The sequence below is a fragment of the Grammomys surdaster genome, unplaced genomic scaffold, assembly GCF_004785775.1.
Source record: "Grammomys surdaster isolate TR1022 unplaced genomic scaffold, NIH_TR_1.0 100, whole genome shotgun sequence".
NCBI classification, from domain to species: Eukaryota; Metazoa; Chordata; class Mammalia; order Rodentia; family Muridae; genus Grammomys; species Grammomys surdaster.
In genome coordinates, this window is record NW_021604579.1 from 13976453 (window position 1) to 13999356 (window position 22904).

Below are 22904 nucleotides of genomic sequence, written 5' to 3' on the forward strand. Positions count from 1 at the left end.
AGAGGCAGAGGCAGAGGCAGAGGCAGAGGCAGAGGCAGAGGCAGAGGAGATCTCTGTGAGTTCCAGGTAGTTCAAGATCAGCCAGGACTGTACAAAGAAATCCTATTTCCCCCACCCCCACCCCCAAATCAAGACTATTTTGAAACTGCTGATGCTTCTGCTTTCCATTTCTAAACCTCTGTGGTTTCTCAGTCACACAGAATATCAAGTGGCTCACGGTACAATTCAGAGCCAGTTCAAGGCCACACATTTTCTTACCTGTGGGGAAGTGTTCATACTGCAATATCACTGAAAGCTTGCTCTGTGTGGCCAGATCTTCTATGTATGTTCTCCTACTTGATTGTCATAGCAGTAACATGAGATTCACACATCACACATCACACATCACCATCCCTTTCAGATCTTAGAAAGGAAGCACAAAGAAATACAATCTCAGTCCTAAAGCTGTCCGGGACCAGTTGGCAGAGACAATATTCTCACCAGATCTACCCAAACTAAGAGCAAATTATGTATCACTCAGGAGAGTGGACATATACACTGCATGTATGGGCTTGTGTACATAGGTCTGCACAAGTCTACAGGGGCAGATGTAATAAGCAATTGTCTAGATACAGCCTCCCCACTCCAAGATGCATTAAGAGAAAAGTATTAACAGGAGGTACTGACATGGGCTCTGTTTTTAAGACATTTGCTTCTCTAATTCTGTGGTCCACCTCTGTTTGGTGTCAGGCCTCTGAAGAGCTAAGCTGAAAGATACTGATAATGCCATTTTCCTACTTTCAAGGAAGATCTGGGATCTGTGTGCCAGGCAAGATGGGCTAGTTTAGCTGTGGTCAGGGCTCTGACGTTTTTATGGCTAATGTATCTGTTCATCTGTCTGAGTGTCACAGACACTCAGGTACCCACTCTATTTGAAGGCTCCACTGCAGCATATGCTCTCAGAGTCACAAGCTCTGAAGCAATACTTCTATTGCTCAAATACAGGATAAGATACTGGCCTGGCTTAAGTCAGCTGGGAAATGCAACCTTGTTGAGTGCAGGGGGAAAAAATAACTGGACATTTGGGGACAGCACCAAACCTCGCTTACTAGGATTCTTATTTTCCACCTGGCCTTTTTGACCCCTTTCTGCCCAGGTCAATGCCCAGTCCTCCAGACTTCAGCATCTCTTTGTAGTTCAAGCAAGCATCCCCCCTTCATAAAAGATAAGCAACCCTTCACTCCCAAGAAAATCTATGCTTTGAACATAGTTGAGGTTTTAACATAACTGTCTGCATGCAGGAACAAGCAAGTGTGTATGTAGTGTGTGAAGAAATATTTCACAAGTTCCACTTAACACAAAGTAACATTGCTAGATTTTCTCTATGTTAGTGAGGATCAATCTGATGCATGGATTAGCTTTTTGAAAGGAATCTTCAGGTATCTTACAAAGCAAAGATCCTGATGGCACATATGAGTTAAGAATCACATACAAAGCTAACATCTAGTTTTCTCTTTTCAGGCCCTGGCAGATACTTTAATCTCCTCAGAATTTTATGATGATGCAAATGATCTTTTTTCTAAAATAAAGAAGGACAAGTCCCAGTCAAATAGCATAAGCTTTGGCATAGGCCCAATAAAAAATATCACAGTAGAGGCGGCTGTATCCTGGTCCGATGCATCTTCATTCCTGAAGGAGTTAAGCAAGTATAATGAGAAGGTATTAAAACATAAAGTCTGTGTCTCTCAGTATCCCATAATCTACACTGAACACGTATTACCTTAATTGCATTAAAAAGTACAGTAGTAATTGAACCTTAATTTGCTTGTGTAATTGGAAACGTCTGATCAGTGGTGATCGTGTTTGTTTTTTATTATGCCTTTGCATACAGACTCATCATCACAAATGGAATAGAGCCGTACTGTGAGACTAGAATGCCTATCATTCTGCCCCTCCCCCAGTCTTTGCATGGTTACCTAGAACATATAGGAAAACAAAAAGAGTGGTTAGATTAAAGAAAACCAGCAAGACACTCTTAATTTGACTTACAAGGTTTCTAAAACAAGACTCCTCTTCCCCTAAAATGGATAAGAAGGTTTATACACTCATCTGTCTACCAGACATTTGCCACTCAGTGGGCAAAGAGCAGAGGGAAATGCACAGAAGAAGTTTTTCATAATTGGTATCTTAGGCATGACTGTCAAATCTAATACTTTATTATTACACATGTTGATGAGCTTGTGTTTCCTTCAGCTACTACCTGCTGACCTTTGGCATTCCTTTTTTTTTTTTTTTGCCTCATTTGGATGGTGTTGGAAGAAATACAGCTTCATGAGAGTGTCTACAAAGGTACAGACTGCACATTTTAAGATGAGGAGGAACAATATTGTGCTGGATGAAGGAATGCTGCAGTCCTTAATGGAGCTCCCAGACCAGTTTAACTATGGCATGTATGCCAAGTTCATCAATGACTACGGCACCCACTACATCACCTCTGGAACCATGGGTGGCATTTATGAATATGTTCTAGTGCTTGACAAAGAGAAAATGGGAATTTATGGTAAGTAGATCCAGAACTACATACACAGTTGGCAGCACACAAAGGACATGTGTCTTAGTTTCATTTGTTGTTGCTGGGATACAATACCCCATCAAAAGAAACTTAGGTGACAGAGGATTTATCTCACAGTTTCAGATTCCAATGTATTGTGGACAATGACAGAGGCTAGACCTTGAGACAACGGGTCAAACAGCATCTATAGTTAAAAGGTCGAGAGAAATGAACCCAATCAATGCTTATGCTTATATATATATATATCCAGATAGAACTCCAGATCCTGCCAAGGGAATAATTTACCCACAGTGGGCAGATCTTCCATTTCCAATGAAAATAATCAAGATAATTTTTCAAAGACATACCCACAGACTAACTTGATCTAGACAAGCTCTTTTTATGACTTCACCAGTAATTCTAGACTGTGTCATGTTAGCAGTTAAAATGAACGACCACAGCATGCTTTTATAGTGTCTACTGATTCTGATGTAGTGTGTTATCATTTCCAGGAAGACAATATTCATTAGAATGACTTGCTAAGTAGTACCACAGGGAGGGCTTGAACTCAGACTGGATTGGTCCTCTAAACTGTGTTCTTCCTATATCCTCATACTTACCTCTTCATAAAGAATGAATACGTTTCCTTATTTAAAATGTGAAACCTTGTTTTGACTATAGAGTTCTTGGTAAAGAAACGTCTTTGCAGTTAGTCAGTGAAACCTAAATTCATCCCACTTTGTCCTCCTCAATCTCTTTCTTCCACCCTCTCTCTCCACCACCATCCTTTTGTGATAGGCTGAACATTCATTTTTTTTTTTTTTTTTTTACTTATGACACCAACTTCTAGATTGGCCTTTCCAAATGTTCTTAGCAGTTGCCACCAACAGATAAAAACTTCACAGATCAAATGATCAACATCCTGAAAGATGAAGAATAATGTCTGAAACCCTTTGCATGCCATCATCAGCCTTCATACTTCTCATTTAACCCTTATGACAGTGGCTCTCAGTGTGAGCTCAAAGCCAGCCACCCCACCCCACCTAATAACTCATCAGAAAGGTGGCTTCTCAAGATCTCACCCCAACCCTGAGGGAAATGCTACTAGAGTGTACTAAGTCTGTAATCACCCTACCCAATAGCTCATTAGAAAGGTGGATTCTCAAGCCTTTGCCCCAATCCTAACAAAGGAAACTCTCCTGGAGTGTACACTCAGTAGTCTGAGTTTTCACATGACACCCCTGCCATGTGATTCTGGCACTTCCTACAGAGAACCACTGAGCTAAACCATGAGTGATCACAAGTTGTAAGATCCATCCCGATTGCAAAACCAAGTTCAAACGCCCAGTTTTAAGATGCCAGGCTGTCCACTCCTCTTCTTCAACCTGCTCATATAAAGGACACACACTTTAGTATTGAAATAATTTTTCATTTACTAGTATTTCTTTCCCCTCTAGAAAGCAACATCAGTGAAAGCAAGAACCTTGTGGCCCATGCTCTTCTGTTTCTTTAATGCTCACACAGGGCCAAAATAAAGCAAATGTACAACGCAAGACAGGAAGTATTAACTCAGACTCTTGGCTAGCCTAGCTCATTTTGAATTTGTTCTTCTATGTATGTACTCTTTTTGGGGGTAATAATGCTAGATATGTGTCTGAACATTTACTATACTTGTGCCCAGGATATAATGGTGCCCATTACCCATTATTTTGCTAACTGTAGATTGTAATGCAGTAACAGGTCTCAAAATCAGTGCATGGATTACAAGGACATTTTTGAATAACATCAATAACAAAGGATAGAACATAAAACAGAATAGTAGATGTTAGGAACCAAAAGCAAGTCATTGATTTGGGAAACCTTTTCCAGTTAAATAAAGATGTATATATGTGCACTGTCATACTGAAATACAAAACAAGCCTCATAAGATTATTGTAAAGGGAACTTCAAAATCTATTTAAGTGAGTCCTTTTTAAAGTAATTCAAAAAAGCAAGAGCGGAAGGAAAAAGAATCAACATTATTGAGCACGTATTAAATTCCCCACATAACTGCTTATCTTCTCATTTAATTTTGTAACAGCACATAGAGAATAGTGTTGTACAAATGTTAGCCACTAGAGCACTGAGCCTCATCTGGGAGGTGAATTACTTTGCCCAAGGCTACAGGGATCTGACCTCAGGGCCTTGGACCTATGGTGTTTCTCTTGTGGTTTAGGCTCCTTTCTTTAGTGTTGGATTACTAATGAATTGCCTGGGGTATCTGGTGCCCCCTCCTCTGTAAAATAATGTAGGGCAGAAATGGGCTTCCAAAGTGGTTAATATTCAAAAGGAGCCCACCGACAAATTGTCCCAGGATAATTACCTCAGCTCTGTTTATAGAAAACCATATGTCGATAATAGCACAATTTGCTATTTGTGAAGGGCTGATTTTCTATAAATCCAAAAAGTTAGTGTTGCTTTTCTATAAATATGGAAATGTGCTAATCATCACCTCATCTGCTGGAGATCGCTAATAAATCAGAATGTCATTTACATATTAACCTACAAAGAACAAAACCATCTCTACCTTCTTTCCCTTTGACAAACAGCAGCTTGAATGCCCTTTCCCCTATCTGATGTCTGGCTGCTTTCCTCTGCCTTCTCTTCCACCTACCCTACCCCCAGCCCCCACATTCTCTTTCTTTCTAGGTATATGTCTTTTTCTCTCTCTCTACTTCTTTTTTGTCTCAGCCCTTTTCACCTTCTTGGTCTCTATGACTTTGATTTATATTCGATTAAGAACAGTTCCCATTAGACATTCTAGGTGGGGCACACTCATGGCTGACCTTGGTTTGGGAAGCTTCAGTAAACATACTGCTCTGCAATGGGGGCTCCTTTGTCCTTGGGCTTGCCTCAGATCCTTTCTGGGTTTGTCCCAGAGGATGCACAAGGCTGTTTTCTTCTAATATGTCCTTTAGATCAAATGCTTTTCCCCCAAAGACAGCATGGCACCATGCTTCAAAAAAAAATATCGAGAGAAAACTGCATTTGGGGGAGGTAACATAAGACTCCATTGTGATCCTAAACCTTCCTTAAGGACTTCCCGTGACTATCCACTGCAGGAGTCATTATGGCTGTGGCCTGAATTTATGTATCTGGATGTTTTTCTTTCCTCCTTTGACATTCCCTTTGTCTTGACTGGGTTTTCATAGGGAGTGAGGAGCTTGTTCTTCATTCTGACTTGTCTGGAATGTGGTCACGTTGCAGACAGTTCCTCTGAGATAGGTCACATACTTCAGTGACCCTGTTCTAATGTTTTTGATTTTTTTTTTATTCCTCTATATTCATGCTCTCTCATTCTGTAAGGCTGACCCCTCTGATGCTTCCTTCCTGGACAGACATCAGCTCATCTTTGTCGCCCTTGTGTAGGTGTGTCCCACCCTGGCCTGCCTCTGCCCTTTCCTCACAGTGTTTGTTTGTTCATATATTTATTGTGTCTGTATCGTATACCAGGTGGTCTTTATTATTGTAAATCCTAAATCCTTTTCCTTAGTGAGACTTCTTGGCTTTCTTCCAAAGTACAGGTGAACATCTGACCTCCCGGCTCTGTTGCCACCTCTTGATATGTCTGACCTGCTTCCTGCAGGAGTTCAGTGGGCTTCTTTTCCCTCTTTCATTTATTCTCTTGCATTCTAGTCATCATCTCTGTTCTCTATGGAATTCTATGTAGCAGGTTCATTTTAACCCATGGTCTCCTATTGGTTGTCCCCTTTGTCTCCACTGCCCCTCCCTCTGAGGTTTTTCATGGCAGTGTTCCTACTATTAAGGCCTCAATGTCAAAGCCAACACTTCTGAGAGGCCTATCTTGACCAGGGAGGCAAAGCCCTCTTTGTTATGTGGCCCTATTTTAAATTTAGGAAATCACTATTCATTCCTTAGTTGACTTGTGCTAGCCAGCTTCTGTGTGGCTGTGATAAATACCATGACCAAAAGTAGTGTAGAAAGAAAGGACTTACTTGACTTACAGTTCCACGTCACAGTCCATCACTGAAGGAAGCCAAGGCAGGAACTGAAGCATACACAACAAGAACACTGCTATGGGCTTGCTTCTCCTGGCTTTTGGAACTACCCTTATGTAGCCCAGGCTCACCTGTGGGATGGCACTGCCCACTGCGGGCAATTAGCAATTAAGAAAATGTCCCACAGATATGCTAACTTTATATAGGCACATCCTCATTTGAGGTTCCCTCTTCCCAGGTGACTCTAGTTTGTGTCAAGTTAACAAAACACATTACCATATGGATATACTTGTTTGTTTATGGCCCCCCTCTTTCTGAAATGTGAGCATAGGTAGGTACTTCTGTTTTGTCATTTTCTGCAGATTTATTTCCCATCCCAGTGCATGGATCATAGCAGGGATTTAATGACTGGTGCTCAATCCATCATCTGTCAACACATCTACCTACTACCTATCATCTATCTATGTATCTATCTATGTATCAATCTATGTATCTATCTATGAATCTATCTATGTATCATCTATCTATCATCTATCTATCTATCTATCTATGTATCTATCTATGAATCTATCTATGTATCATCTATCTATCTATCTATCTATCTATGTATCTATCTATGAATCTATCTATGTATCTATCTATATATCTATCTATGTATGTATCTATGTATCTATGTATCTATCCATCTATCTATCTATCTATCTATCTATCTATCTACTTATCTATCTATGTGTCATCTATCTAATTATCTACTCTATTATCTATCTGATCTTACCCAGAACAAACTGGTATATCTTCTATATCAAGGTCATCAATTTAAGACATGAATGTGCACTACCCAGTATGTCTAATAGAAGGGGAACTTAATGGAACATAAGTTCAATTCATAGAGCTCAAAGATAAGATACTGACAAAACTGCAAATTATGATAAGGACCATATGTAAGATAACATTAACAGGGTGTAGAAACAGAGAGTGATGGCATGAAAGGAACCCTAACTTAGCTCTGGGTGTTTAGAGATTGTCTCTCTGAGAAGATAAAATCCAAGCCAGGCTAAGAGGTAAAGGATAATGAGGATACATTAAAGCAGGAGAGAGTATTCTGGACAAAGTGGGTGGCTCTGAGAAAGACTTTTCAAGTGGAAGGCATATAAGCAGCTTCAGAGTGAAAGGTGGCATGTGTGCTGAAGCCTTTTAGCAAAGGGAAGAACAACAAGAAAGGACTAAGGTTTTAAGAGATGCTGCCTGGAAAGATAGCTAAGCCACAGAGTGTATACTGCTCTTGCAGAAGACCTGAGTTCATTTCTTAGTATTCATGTTGGGCAGCTCAAAACTTCCTATAATCTTGCTCCAGGGGGATCTGATACCTCTGGCTTCTCTGGGTATTCACGTACCCATACTCACATACAGACTGTCATATATACATATAATTTAAAAACAATAAACAAACATTTAAAAATATAGAAAGTCTCTCAAAGACCCCTGACAATAGAAAGAAGGGTGTAACACATCTGTAATGACATTGTATGACTGGGTGCAATATGGTCTGACCCATATGACTATAGAATGGCTGCTATGTGGATCACAGATAGAAAGCATTGAGGGTGGACTCAGGGAGAACACTTAGAGGCTCTTGCTGCATCCAGGCAAGAGATAAAGAACTGAAGTAGAAGAACATGACAGATCTGGGCCATGTAACAGCAAATCATGATTGGATTAAGACATGCTTAGGATATTAGTCTTTGATGGTGTTGCCAGAAACAACCACAGCTTGTCCTCTTAACTTGTGCAATCATCTTCTGAACTCACAGATTCCATCAACTCCCCAGCTTCCTAGAACTGTCAGGTAGGAAGTGACCAACATCTATTATGTCACCGTCCCAGGCAACTTCATATGAGTTTTCTCATTCATCAATGATCCTGGGAAAGGTATTTCCTTAGTTCTAGTTGGTGAAAAGTATGCAAGGTATTCTGAGTTAAAATTCACATTTATCTTTCCATGACATGGCCTCCTTTCTGTCTCCGCATCCATCACTCATTACCTCTCCTGTATCCACAATCTCTCTCTACCTCCCCTGGATGTTCACTTGTACCACTGATTAGGCTGCGTTCTGTTCAGTCAGTCTCCCCAGGGATACTTAGATGAGGAAAGTGTCAATGGTGGATGGATATCCCATAAATGACATTGGAAATAAATGATATGGCAATGGTCTGCTTTAGTCCTTCCTTTTAGCTAATGAAGATAGGACTTGTGACATTTGTTTCAGCTTTGGAGACCTTGGTCCCTCAAATACAGTTTGAAGTAGACTGTTTTCATCAATTAAAGAGCTGATAGAGGTCTACAAGGAAAATTCTGTATGTAGTAGAAAATTAAACTAACACACCAATGGCCTCAAACTGACAGTTCTGTGGGCTTTGGGTATATTAAGGAGGCTTTGCAGGGATCTTACAGAAATGATTGCTGAGAAGGAAGGCAGAAGCCTCCTGTGGCCCTATCAAAGCCAGCACATCCTGTGGTAACACAGATTCCTTGTCCTTGGGCACCACTGCCTCCTGCTTAGAGTCTGCTGCTTAGAAACAGCAAAGCCATTTCTCCTAACTCAGTTTGCCAAAAATACTATACTAATGTCATCGTAGTTTTAAAAGGTTACTATGCAGTTTTGTGTGGTGGTGCAGACACTCAGAAGACTGCTGCAAAAGGTTTGCTAGGTTTGGTGTACATGGAGAGAGGAGTCTATCCCAAGAATAAGGGAGAGAGGGTAGACAGTGGGAGAATTAACCAATACAATGGCTACTAAAACACTATAAGTAAAGCACCATCCAAACAGTAGCTACTGTTGTGAACTGTGATTTCAAGTGGGCTCAGTCAGGTACTAAAGGCATCTGAATTAAGAAACAGGCCTGTTGTGGTAGCAAGAGTCTAAACATTTAAGTAAGAACCCAGGTAGGGAGCCTCCATTCTAGGTGACTCTGACCAAATTATTACCAGATTTCCTTGTACTTCTCAGCTTCAAAGCCTAAATAAGGATGACAGTAAAGGTTTATTCAAGAATGATTTCATGTACATGATAACATGGTAAACATTCAGTAGATCTTTCCCCCTTTACTGCAAGATATTGATATGATTATTTAATTGAGCAGTTAAAGTCATGGGACCAGTTACTCATTAATTGTGCCATTCTGGGTAGATTGCTTAATCATGTGAAATCCAATCTCAACTGCAAGCTGGATATGTTACCCTTCCTCTCACAGTTAAGATGGAAATATGAACTTATTTGCAGAGAACACTCAGCGCAATACACAGACTCCAGTAAGCACTCAGAAAACTTTATTGGAGTCAGATCTGTAAGGCAGCTATGCTAACTGCTAGACCACCAACTCCTCCAGTAAAGTCAGCTCTGAATCAGATGGCCGGGCTGTGTGTGTGTCTTCTCCACTTATCAGCCCTGTGCCTGACAGGCACAGTCATTAATGTTTCTGTACCCCAGTTTCCTTTTCTTCCAAATGAGACAATGAGAGATGTACTTCATAGATTTGTTTTAACCATTTATTTTTATTTAATGTGTGCATTGGTGTTTTTCCTGCATGTATATCTGTGTAAGTGTATTGGGTCCCCTGGAACTGGAGTTACAGACAGTTGTGTACCACCATGAGGGTTCTGGGAATTGAATGTGGGTCCTCTGAAAGAGCAGTCAGTGCTCTTAACCAGAGTCATCTCCCCAGCACCACAGATTTGTTTTAAATATGAAACAAAATAATCTATGTAAGCATTCAGCCCATAGCCTGATATAGGGAAATTTAGATGTGTTACCTATTCTTGTGCTATGAAGTTGTTTTTGTCTTGGTCCATGTTTCTGGTTCTATAACTGAATGCCTGACAAGGTTACTTACATAGGAGATCGATTTAGGGCTCACAGTTCTAAAGGTCAGGTGGTTTAAACACCTGGCACAGGTAAGACTTCACATTGCAACATCACTTGGCAGAACCACCAAAAGGCAAGTGGCTATGCAGAGGGAGAGAACCCAGTTTTAGTGAGAATGAACTCACCCACTGTCATTTAGGAAAGTCCCCCTCCCACCTCCACCCCCTCAACCATCGTCCCAACACTGTGACACCAAGAGTAGAATTTACCATGAGTTCATCCACAGTCAGGGCATGGCAGTGGCATTGTTTCTATGTATCTTCCAACTTCCCAGCCTTCCAGCTTCTGACTGTAATCTTAACTGCTCTCTCATCTGTAAAGTGGGGATAATAAGAAGACCTATATCACAGGGTTCTGCAGCTGGCCAGTACTGAAACATTGCTCAAACAGAAGGGAAATCATTAACATTATGTCCTGCCCCCAGTAGCTGATGTTTCTGCTGTAGACCCGAAACCTCAGTCATCAAGTCTCCTCCCCCACCTGCCTGGTTTTTCAATCAAGGTCATTCATTTCTGTCTCCACAGAGCTTCATCCAGTTTGGGAGGGTCTGTTTTTCCCATTTGTCAAGGTCACTTTGGATTCTCATCACTATCTTTCAAAGTGTTAACAACTCTGTCTGAATCAGTGTGTGTCCTCCATCATCCCTGCCCCTGATGGATGCCAGATAACAGTGACCCTGGAAAGGTCCTTCCAGCAAGAGTGTAGTTCATCTGACCCTTCATTGATTATCACCTTCTATCAGGGTCCTTGGGCCAGCTGACCACCACTAACACACAACTTAGAACAAGCCACAAGGGTAGAATTAATTACTGCTTCCCTTGCTCTTCCTCCTGCCCTCCTGTCTTCCTTATTCATTCATTCCTTTAGCTCTCTATTAAATAAACATTTGTTAAACACACTTAACATGGGAGGCACTGTCCAGATACCAACATGATTAATAAGTGTTCCCTCTCATCAGGGGGCCCATAGAAGCCAGTGGGTTTCGCTTTGTTATAATCACCTGATTATAGTCATGGATGATTTACTTTGTGGGCAGCCAAATGAGTTGCCACCCAAAGTGACTAATGGTCTAAATTTTCATTCACCGTACCTAGAATCAACCAAAGTATTTGATTTTAATAAAATATATTTACATGTAGTAACACCTAATATTTGTAAAGCAAATATACAATCACATCTGGTATTCAAATTAATCTCTGTAATAGTTTCATAAGGAATTGTGTTATTATTTCCTCTAATTTTTTTTAGAGAGAAAGCTGAGGCCCAAAGAGCTTAAGTAAACACTGTAACGTGACTCAGTGCTGATCCAAGGTCTTCTGAATTAGAGTTTGTATATCTTCCAAAGATGTATCCCTTTTCCCATACAGCGATGCATTCTTCCATTCATTCTGATGTTATACACCACCGTAGACATGGTGGCAAGACCAATCAACAGTTACTGGGCATCTGCTGAGAGGTTGACATTGGGGTAATAAATTAAAATTCATTATTTCAGTTAATGAGAAGGCATTTGTGCAAAGTAAAAGAAAGTATATAGTTTACAAAGCACTGATGTTCTGAAATGTCAAATAATTTTCCCAGTGTCTTGCATCTGTCTCAAAGATATACACCTCCGCATCACTGGAATCAGGTATCAGTCTTGGAAACTGTAATCTTAACACAATTTTATAGTGTCTCAAAGACTTGTAGCCTCAGTTTTTTCAAACTTCAGAAAATAACCTACTAGTGGATTGTCAAAGAAATTTAGTAGATCATGACCAGCATTAAATTATGACCAACACATTAAAATATGCTAGGATGCAGAATACATGTGTGTCACTCAAAATATAATTAAGTACTGAAACTTTATTTAGCTGAATGTGTGGAGGCTTGATCCCAGTGTAAAATGTATTTCTAACTTTTAGTGACAGTCAAAAGATTATTAAAAAATTCTGCCTTAGTATGTTGTGTCCTATGGATTATGAACATATACCAAACCACACTAACAAAGGAAAATGACCAGTAGCCACAAGAGAGGCTTTAGGAAGTATATTAGTTAGAGCTTTCCAAAGAAACAGAACCAGTAGTATATCTTTATCTAGAACTTTGTATAAAATATATATTATTAATGGGATTTACTATAAGGAATAAACTCACAAATGAGGTATCTTCAAATATTTTGTTAGCAATCTGGAGGCCAAGGACAGCCACATAGACTGTAAATAGAGATGAAGAATACAGATCCCTGCCCTACAGCAATGTGCAGTTATCTGGAGATCCCTATAACATTATTCTGGAGTAGAAAAGACACAAGCAAAGCACAAAGGAGAGACCAACCCATGTTTTTCTACCTTTTCCAGTTTTCAGGCTCTGAAGGCATTGAAACCTTTAGGCAGTCACATGGGAGTGGCTGAAGCAACAAGGGTGAACGTTAGCAGGCCAGTGTCCATGCTCACTCCAGTGCTAGATTCAGTTGAAGAGGCTTTGGCTCTGTGTCTAGGTTATGTTAGGACAGCTTATGACAATGGTGGACAGGAATGAAGTCATTGTGGGCCTCAAAAGCTAGAGAAAATAGCCAACTGCAAGAGGCATAAAAAGATGAACACTAACCTGGAGGGTCCCTGGTGCTGGAAAAGATGCCCAGCATCCATATAAGTGTGCATTGGTCTTATCCATACTCCATTTAACCTCCATCTAGCTTGCAGTGCTACACTGAGACATACATTCATCCCTGAACATCCTCACGTTGTCTTTGAGATTCTCTAGTCCCTCTCATTCCTTCCTTGCCCATCTGATGCATGCTCAACCTCAGGTCTCTGCCTAGCATATATAGGACTTCCAAGCAATCATTCTGTCTTTTCATTTTTGGGCTGGATGCCTGTCTTTAAGTGCTTTAGTGGCCTTTAGACCTAGATATATGTTTCACTCTATAGCATGTACCTCTTTCCAGATGGATTCCATTATTTGGTAAATTTACAGAGTCCTGCCCAAGAATGGAGGCTAAAGCCCCCTGGAGATCAGAATCCTAACGTGACACACATTCTTTAGAGCTTTTCTTTACTCTGCAGAGTTGAGTGTTTTCCTAAGGGGTGGTCTCAGCTCCTTTGGACAGTGAGGAAAGTGAGGTAGACAGAAACTTGATTGCAAAGAGTTCTATATTCATGGTTAAGCAGTATGGAATGGCCCAGCAGGTCTTTCACTGTGCCCGCTAACCAACCAGTCACCCTGAACAGACAGTAGCTGGATTCTAACAAGCTCCAGGCTTTATCCCCAGTTACCATGACAACCAGGCTTCACGGTGATGGATGGTATTGATTGACTGACAGACTCCTGGTGTCTTGGCTCCATCCCCATTCCCCTTAAGCCATTTGCATACACATGGAATTGAGAGTCACTCAGTGCCATCCTTCTGACTTCGTCCTGATTTTTGAATTTCTACTTCTAACATCATTGAAAATAGCTTCATACTTAAAGGAAAAAATCTGATATGGTATCATAATTCTTCCCACTCTTAGCTTTGCAGGCAATATAACATGAGGGCATAGGCTTTGGGTTCCTTGGTTTATCCTCCCTGGTTTATCTGTAATCTGGGTGTTGCTTGTACCATCTTCACTCATCCATGTCCTAGCAGATTATACCACTAATGTGTTGATGCAGAGAACCTATCATCACAAATTCACCTGTCTCCTCAAGTCCAAGATCTTCCATATTGAGACTCAGGAACCCACAGCCTCAGTATAACCTGCAGCACTTCCCAAACCAGCAGTAAGTAGTAGTATTTGGCCTTTAATAACATTTCTGTGAGCTGTTAATGTAACATCTCACCATAGCCCCCTGAGGGGACTGTACTATAGTTACCTTCTAGGTAGACAAACTGAAGGACAGTGTGGTCAAGTGAGTGTCCAGACAGAAGCTGGATAGAAATGGGATTGCAGTTAATGAAGTCTCCAGAGCCTGGCTTCCCACATGTCACTCCTTCTCATGGCCAGTATCATCGTGCAAAATCAGAGAATCTAAAGATCAGCTCTCACCAGCTGGGAAGAAGGCTGGGATGCAGCTCTAATATTGCCATTGTGAGGACACTGCACAGCCATCACTCTTGGAGTTTCCTTGTGTAATGAGGACATCACTGGAGGGCAGCCTTTGCAAGGTTCTTTGAGGACCACCATTGATCCTAATGGTATGTGATGAGAGCTTCTCTGCCCAGCACTACTGGCATGATGACGTAGGCACGCAAAGATTTGGGTAAGCATGTCTAGCTTTCAAAGCCCTGATTCTTGAGTTACTAGTCATGAAGCCTGGAGTGAGTGAGGTAACAATAGTAGCCAAGGCATGTTGGCTACTTCATCATGCTGGACCCTCTTTTCAGAGACTCCCTAATAGAAACTATTATTCTCATCTTCAAAACAGGAGAACTGAAGCACAAAGAGGTTAAATAAATTAGAGTCACACTACCAGCTAATGGCTTCAGACTTTACACTCTTAGACACCAGACTCACCCTCTTCTAGTAAGCTCATAATATGTTCAAATCCTCCATGCCCCGAAGATAGTTGGAATGAGACGATGATATAAAGCAAATGAAAACACTTCATAAAACACCAAGATTTAACCATGATTGTGATGAGGCTCTGGTTTGTATCTTCTTTTAAAAGAGTACACATAACGCTCCCCAAATACACACAACTGGCGGGAATACATATAGCTCCTCAAATGCTATAGCAGTATTGCCTAGAAATGGTAGAGCTAGCTGGTACCTGAGCACTCATGAGGGCGTGGAGCATGCCATGCTCTGTGCTGGATCTTGCCTAACAAAACAGTGACTTCCACTCTAATAGGGAAAAAGAGGGACTAAGAAATAAAAAAAAATTCCAAGGGTGTGCTAAATACAGTGCTGGAGGGAAGCACAGAGGTACCCCGGAGATCCCCAGGGAGTGGGGGAAAGCTAGCTAGAGAAGAGGGGAAGACAACTATCTGGCCACAAGGAGTAAAACAGGCAAAGGCACACCATACTCACATCCACCAGTGGTTGGCAACGAATATGAATTTAAACAGAGAAATGGAAGCGTGACAAGGGCAGGTGAGTCAGGCAATGTGTCTCAGCCAGTCCAGCCAGAAACTAAGCAATCATCTCCCCCACTTTGATGGCAGAATAGACATTAAGACTCTCTTTTCCCTTCAGAGAGACTGTTTTTGCAGGCAACCAGTGTAGCAGAGCAATGCAGCAGATAGATCATAGTCGCCGAGTGGTGTTTGTTTGTCAGGAAGAGATAAATAATGTATCACACCTGTTTTCCACTTGATACCTTTAATCTGAGGAACAACAGAGCCTTTCTGTGTTCCTGCACCACAGAAGTCAAGCTGCCTACTTCTACTTCAGAGCCCTGTGGAATCTGTGGTACCCACGCTGAGGCAGGAGGACAGCTCTCACACCTGTACCATGCCAAACAGGAAAGCTTACAGTAGGCTTGGCAGCCAGAGACATATTCTTTGAGATCCTGGACTGCCAAGCAGGCCTTCTTTAAATCATCCCTTCTTGACACCAGGCTAGAGCAAGATGCAACCCTGAGGGCAATTTCCTCCTCACTCTAGAGTTTATGTCAGACTTTCTGAGTACTGTCTTATCACTGGGAACTTGAGCCATCCACATAGTATCTCTCTGCTCTCTATAGTCTACATTTTTTTCCTGAGTGCTTCTTGATCTGCTTGCATCTAGAATCCCCTTTCTAACCCCTGAGGAAGACTGTTCAGGCCTGCCACACCTTATCAAAGCCCTCCTCTATGTCTGTTTACCTGTTTTCCCACACTGTCATTGATTCCCTTTACTCCAAAGATACCTTGTGTGTACTGAAATAGTGTTATATGCTTATCAAAGTTGCCTCAAATGTTTTTTTGAAGCATTATGGTGTGATTGTAACATTTCAGAATCTCAGCATGAGAAGACCTCAGGTCTTCCACTCTTCTTGCCTCCTTGCTGACCTCTGATAGGCAGGCAGCCAGCCCTTCATTGGTCCTCTCCATGAGGAGAGTTCTCTGCCCTCTGAGGCAGCTCATCTCTGCTTGGCTTCTGATCAGCATGATGTATCTCTCTTTGGGAGCCACCTCTCTGAAGTCTCTGTTTCTCTGATGCAAGTTCTTAGTCCTATAGCCACACACTTAAAATCCCCCAGGGTCCCTCTCACTCAGCACAAGCCCCAGAGAGTTGTCTGGTAGTGTTATCATTCAACTGAGGTGAGTTCTCCATGCTTTCAGATAAACATTCTCTGTTACAAAGGTTACGGCTTTGAATGTGGCTCAGATGGTTAAAACGTTTGCTACAGAAGCAAGAGAACTGGAGCTCAGAACCCAAGTAAATGCTACAAGCATGATGGCCTGCCTGTAATTCCAACATGGGAAGGGAGAGATGAAGGTTTTGTCATATTTAGTAGTTTGCTTCCTATTGCCATGATAACGATGATCAAAATCAACCTGACTTACATGCTTCTCCATCACTGTCCATAGGGAAGGAACTCAGGGAAAGAATCTGGAGGCAGGAACTGAAGCAGAGCCTGTGGAGGGATAACCCTCACTGGCTTTCTTACCATTGCTTACTGGGTTGAATTCTTACTTAACCCAGGAACACCTTCCCCATGGTGGCACCACTCAAAGTGTGCTGAGCCCTCCCACACCAGTCATTAATCAAGGAAACACTGCAGACATGACTGTAGGCAATCTGATGGCAGCGTCAGCTCAACTGAGGTTCCTTTTCCTAGCCAGGCATGGTGGCACATGCCTTTGATCCCAGCACTCGGAGTCTAGATCTCTCTAACCTGGGAGGGGAGCATGGACTTACCTCACCTATTTTTCTGGTTATCATTTTCACCTGGCTTCATCACCCTGATAAACTGGGAGTAACCCAGAGCTTTAGGCCTTGTCTGCTCAGCTCTCTGCTTTCCTCATAGTGTGCTTGTATGGTTGATATTTTGTCCCCAGGATAAACTGTCACAAGTTTCCCAAGTGAGTCTCATTTTTCTCAGACTGTGAATCCATTCAATCTCCTGAAGGGTTTCCGAATCCTAATTATTAACCAGAAAGCCCCACTCTGCCCTGCCCCAGCTTTCCCAGTTGTTATTCTAAGTAGACGGGATGAGGTTGACTACTGTTTCCATATGTAAGGCCTCAGCAGTCGCTGACTGAGATGATATGTACCACAGGGCACCAGAGTAAACTACCAAATGGAACCATCCTGTTCCAGACTCACCACCTGAGAATCATCTGTGGTCTCTGCCTTTTGAAAACAAAGATTTCTACTTTTTCATAAATATAGACTCAGAATGAAAGGAGATGCGGCCCAGGAGTCTACCTTTTAATCCACAGTTGGGTGTGGTGAGGTGATATGAGTTCATAAGCTCAGAAGTCAAACACTTCAAGCAAATTTGAATTCAATCTACCCCAAGTCAAGGCCTCCTGTGGAACATGATCTGGTGGGATGGATGTAGAACATTGTCAGAGGGTTCTATTGATCTGGCCACCTGCCTAGGCCACACTGGTTCTCCACAGTGGCTCTACAGCTTACCCTGTTCTTTCCACTATACCTCCCTACCCCTTTACACCCATCTCTCTGGATCCGTGTTCTTTCTTCCAATATTTAGTTTTAGCTCCTGCATTTGGATGCAGGTTTGAGCTCCTCTGTGACACCCAGCTCATTGTCCTTGATGTCTCAGTGGGCTCTGTGTGGCTATCTCTGTCGGCAGTATCTCTCACAGCTGCTGTTGAGACCATTCTCATCAGCTCTGCTGCATTCCAACAAGAAACTCTCTGATATAGATTTGCTTCAGCTGTTATATGCGTCACACACACTAGCCTTATAAGGACCCGTTAATCAGAGTCACATCTGGCGCACAAGAGTTTTAACATAAGATAGCTACATTGCCAGCATATGATGTGCCAGGATGGTACCCAGCAGGTGCCTACTACATTTTTCAGGGGACAGGATGTTTTAGTTTGATACAATAACTGGGGATGGTGAAGATGCTGAAGGCTTCTGAGCCAGTCATTCATTCATGTGAATCTCAGCTTCCCTGACTTCAGCTGCATGGCCTCAGGTGAGACAATTAACCTCTATGAACCATCCCCATCTTGACTATAAATTAGACGTGTGTGCTAGGTGTCTGGAAGTTCTTTAGCTCTCAAATTTTATAATTCTCTGAGTCCTGGTCCTCTTCTTACTGGCTGGTATCTTATTTTGGGGCCCTCAGAAAGCAAAGCCACCGTAGACAAGTGTCATGGCTCAAACCAACCTAGAACTGTCTTCTGCAAGCACTTTCTGGCACTGGGTCTGAAGCTCATTAAAGAGCATAGTTGCTTTGCAGCGCTCTGCAGCCCAGATAGATCAGGCAGTGCTTTGGATGATTCCATAGCACTCTTCCGTTCACTGAAGAATTCACTCTGGCTTCTGCCTGTGAATTTTTCTCATCCACTTTTGTTTATCAACATTGAAGCATTTTTAAAAATCAAAACAATTAAATACGCTCAATCTTCCTCAATTAGTTATGCACTAAAAATTGAAAGTGCTTCTGTGGTAATAGCAGAAGTCCGTTATGTGGTGCTAAGTGGGCTACTCAGAGCATCTCTTCCTCCAGGTACTTACTCCTATCTCCAGAGGTGTACACAAATAGATATTTCTAGTGTCTCAGAGGACTTCCGCTGATACATGCTTGGGGAAGAACAACCGCCTTCTTTTCCACAAATGAGAAACTGAGGCCAGTGGGATCATGGCCTTTTGCAGAGTTCCCAGGCGTCAAAGGTTGGGATGTGAAGTTGTAAGCTTCCTTCCATTCCCTTCCCATGGGACCACAGCATTCATACACTGAATGTCTTTCATTTATCAGCCATTTCTTCTGGAAAAAAAGAGACTGAACTTCTGATTAAAAAGAACAGTGACAAAGATGACCAGTGATACACAACTAAAGGGAGTGACAAATATTCTGTTCCAAAAACACATCATGAAGTAAATGCTATCTGAACAGGAGCTTGGATAGACTTCAGAAACAGTGAAGGGAGGGAAGATGGCATTTACACTGGAGGATATCCTGTGCAAAAATGGGGTGAAGGCCAGGGCTGAATGGAGATGGATGAACTAGAACCCTTGCTTCAAGGGGACTCATAGGAGAATGGCAAAGGAAAACTAAGGACGATTTAGGGCCACTTGTGCCCATCCCCACTCCCCAATTTCCACAGGTGTTTGGATGGCCATTCACAGGAGAGAAAAGTGACGATTTCAAAGAGCCCTCTCTGTCTCCAAAGTCCAAGTAAGCTTTTCCTAGCCTGAGCTGGTTGCATCCTAGCAGCTGTCCTTCTAATCCCAGTACTTTGTTTCTGTCTTCCTGCTACAGGTGTTACCGTGGAAGAAGTCAAAAAATGCATTGGAGGTGGCATTGGCCTGAAGTTTGAGGATAACTTAAATGTCAAAGGAGATTTATCAGGAGGGTCTTGTGACGAGTCTGGAGATGGCAACATTGGCAAGTGTTTATCAGTGGGTCTTCCCAAGAGTGAAGCCAGGCTTTCCTTGAAACACATCATTCATGCAATGATCCTCTTCCTCCAGCTGATTCCATTTCAAGTTCCCCCAAGCCATGACTTACGTATAATGTCTCTGTTTTGGGTCTACCTGCCTACACTAAAGTCATCTTCAAAACATTCAGCAGTCTAAGGATGCTTCTTAGATTCCAAGAGCTAGACAAGTATCCCAGCAAGACATAGGGTGAAACAGGAACTGTGGATAGCATCTCTTGTCATCTCATCAGGAAACAGTGCAGAGGAAGTAGGCAAGCCTATCGGGAGAAGTTATGAGTCTCATGTCCAAGTTCAAGGAATAATGACCAGTGAAAGGATGTACAAGGATAGTCAATATTTCTTGAACATATCATTGTGGATGTTCATTCATTCATTCATTCATTCATTCATTCATTCATTCAGTCAGTCAGTCCACTCACTTATCTGTCAAATATAAATCAAGTTTTGTTTTTTCAGGTGAGGGACAGGGAAAGGCTTATGAAAGCAGCTAATATAGCAAGCGAAGTGCATACTGAATTGGCTTAAGTTACACACATGGGTTAGGTTATTTATGCATCAAGCCAAATTACCCATTTCTGATGATCTCCCAGTCTCTCTCCTTCACCTGTCAAATGCTTACTTTGTCAAGAACTAATTTTTCTTCCTAACTGGCCCATCAAACTGCTTTCTTCTCAGTATCTGTGCTGAGAACTATGGTGACATCTGCCAGAGCATCTGCAATATTTGGCAGGGAAAGAACAAGAGCAAGAGAGAAAAGGAGAGAGGAAGTGAGGGAGAGAGATAGACCAAGAGAATACAAGAGCAAGCATACACTGAGTAAATCCCTGACCCATGAATGAATGAATGGATGAACAACCACTGACCTTCTCAGCCATTTATTGCCCATGTTGGGTTCAGCTAGCCTTTCCATGTCTGCTCCACTTGCAGGATGTGAAGTTTCTGTCCATTCCATCCACTAGTTATCAGGTACAGTAGAAGAATGGGTGAGCTCTAAGGCAAGCAGATGAACACTACTATACACCTTCTCAGTAGAACTTACCATCTAGCTCTTTGGTTTGGGGGGAAATAAAGCTAACACTGCTATTCTTTTGATAGACAAAAGGAAGAAGGACTTGGGAGTAAAGGACATCATTTCCCGGGTGCAAGGTGGAAGTCCTGGCTGGGGTACTGGCTTGACACACAACAGCAGTGCCATTACATACCGGTCCTGGGGGAGATCATTAAAGTATAACCCTGTTGTTATCGATTTTGAGGTAAGTCTTTTCGCAGTTGAAGAAACCCTACGTCCATAAGAAATGAAAGTGAAGCCGAGCAGATCATTTCATATTTCTTATTATGAGCCCATCAAAGAACAAGATTAAATGTAACGGCACACTGAACTGGTGCCCTTGCCCAAACCTGCCTAGAGAGAAGATGTGACTTTAATCCAGAGCCACTGGACAGATGGGGTCAGAAACTTACGTCTATTCAGGGTCTGGTTGACCATAGCTAGCCCAGACCCTTTGCAGGGTTAGACATGAAACAGCGACTTACATTTTTGCATGAACTAATTGAAAGATCTCATCTGGTAAATTAGGAGGTTATAACTTCTTTAAAAAGCTGTAGTTTATGAACAGCAATACAATTCACAAGTTAAATAACACTGTAATGGAATGATTTGATATAGTTTTAAACAGAAGAAAAGAGAAAAAATTCCAAAAGGTAGCACCAGAGTAAATGTGAAAAAAAAATCACTTTTTCTAAGTGTGTCAATGTGATAAAGTACTCAGTGGCTAGTCAAGTTTAATTCCTATGGTGATCATTGTCAACAAAATGCAAAAGAACGCCAGACTCTCACAATTGCTCCCCCAAAGGAAGAACACTCTTGGATTCTATTGCAATCCAAGAGTGGTTCTTGCTCCTTCAATCCACACATCCACCATGAAAATTAGATAAAGGTGTGCTTTGTATCCTTTGTCATCATCCATGTGTCTTTCTTACCACTAGTATTACCCTCTCTTGAGCCCCGTTAAAGGTATTTGTACTTTACCACATTCGCAGCTAGTTACATATACATATATCTATATTATTGTCTAGGATCTGCCTAGGAGGGAGCACATGCTTTCTGGAACAGGTCACCTCTCTTAATATTACAATTTCCATATGCATCTATCTCCCAGCAAAGTTAATTTTTTTAACAGCTGAGTAATATTCCATTGTGCAGAGTACCATGTTTTATTTGAAGGGGCAGGCAATAAATACTGAACAGATTAGGAAGCAAGCCCAAAGACACTAAATGAATTGCGTAGGGCTAGATAGTGTCCAGGAGACAGTGCCTAGATTTCAGGCCCAAGGACCATGTGTTCTGTTCTTATTTGCCTCTGCCCTAGCACCTTCCTTTAAACTGATTCTTAGCCACGGGGTAGGGTGGTTTCATGGCCCAGGGGAAATAGGGAGATGTGCCAGGTCTGTGGAATTTAGAGAAATAAGCCACAGACCCCACTGAGCAATCCACATGGCACACGCCTCCCCATGTCCCTGCTAGGTAAGAATCATCTGACCTGACATGTCAACAAAGTTGAAAAAACCTGGCTTTGTCCCTAACCTCACAAACGGGATTATTCAAGCTGTCAAACTACATTTGTTAATGGACAAGATAGTCCTTTAAAAACAGCTGTTTTTTTGAAACTTAAAAAAAAACTATTATTGCTGTCCTATTGTCACTATACCTGTGCCTATTTTTATATGTATGTAAGCATAGATATATTATATATTTAAATCAATAGATATTTCTAAAACATCTAAACCTAAAACTCTATTTTAACACCCTGCTTTCTATGAAGAAAAAAGGTCAGATGGATTAACCTTGATTTTATTTCTTCTCCAATAAGTAAGGGACCACTTTCACGCACCTGTAATTCACATAGGGTCTGAAAATTGCT

At 41.8% G+C, this 22904-nt stretch overlaps 1 protein-coding gene across 2 annotated transcripts in view; it reads left to right on the top strand.

Annotated features, from left to right (window-relative positions):
* Positions 1-22904, top strand: part of C8a (complement C8 alpha chain) — a 55499-nt gene that overhangs the window by 23116 nt on the left and 9479 nt on the right. For both annotated transcript variants that reach the window (XM_028786715.1, XM_028786721.1), the window contains 4 exons: positions 1501-1698; positions 2299-2539; positions 19803-19928; positions 21079-21236. In XM_028786715.1, the coding sequence (XP_028642548.1) occupies positions 1501-1698; positions 2299-2539; positions 19803-19928; positions 21079-21236 (723 nt within the window). The remainder of the gene's footprint in view (positions 1-1500; positions 1699-2298; positions 2540-19802; positions 19929-21078; positions 21237-22904) is intronic.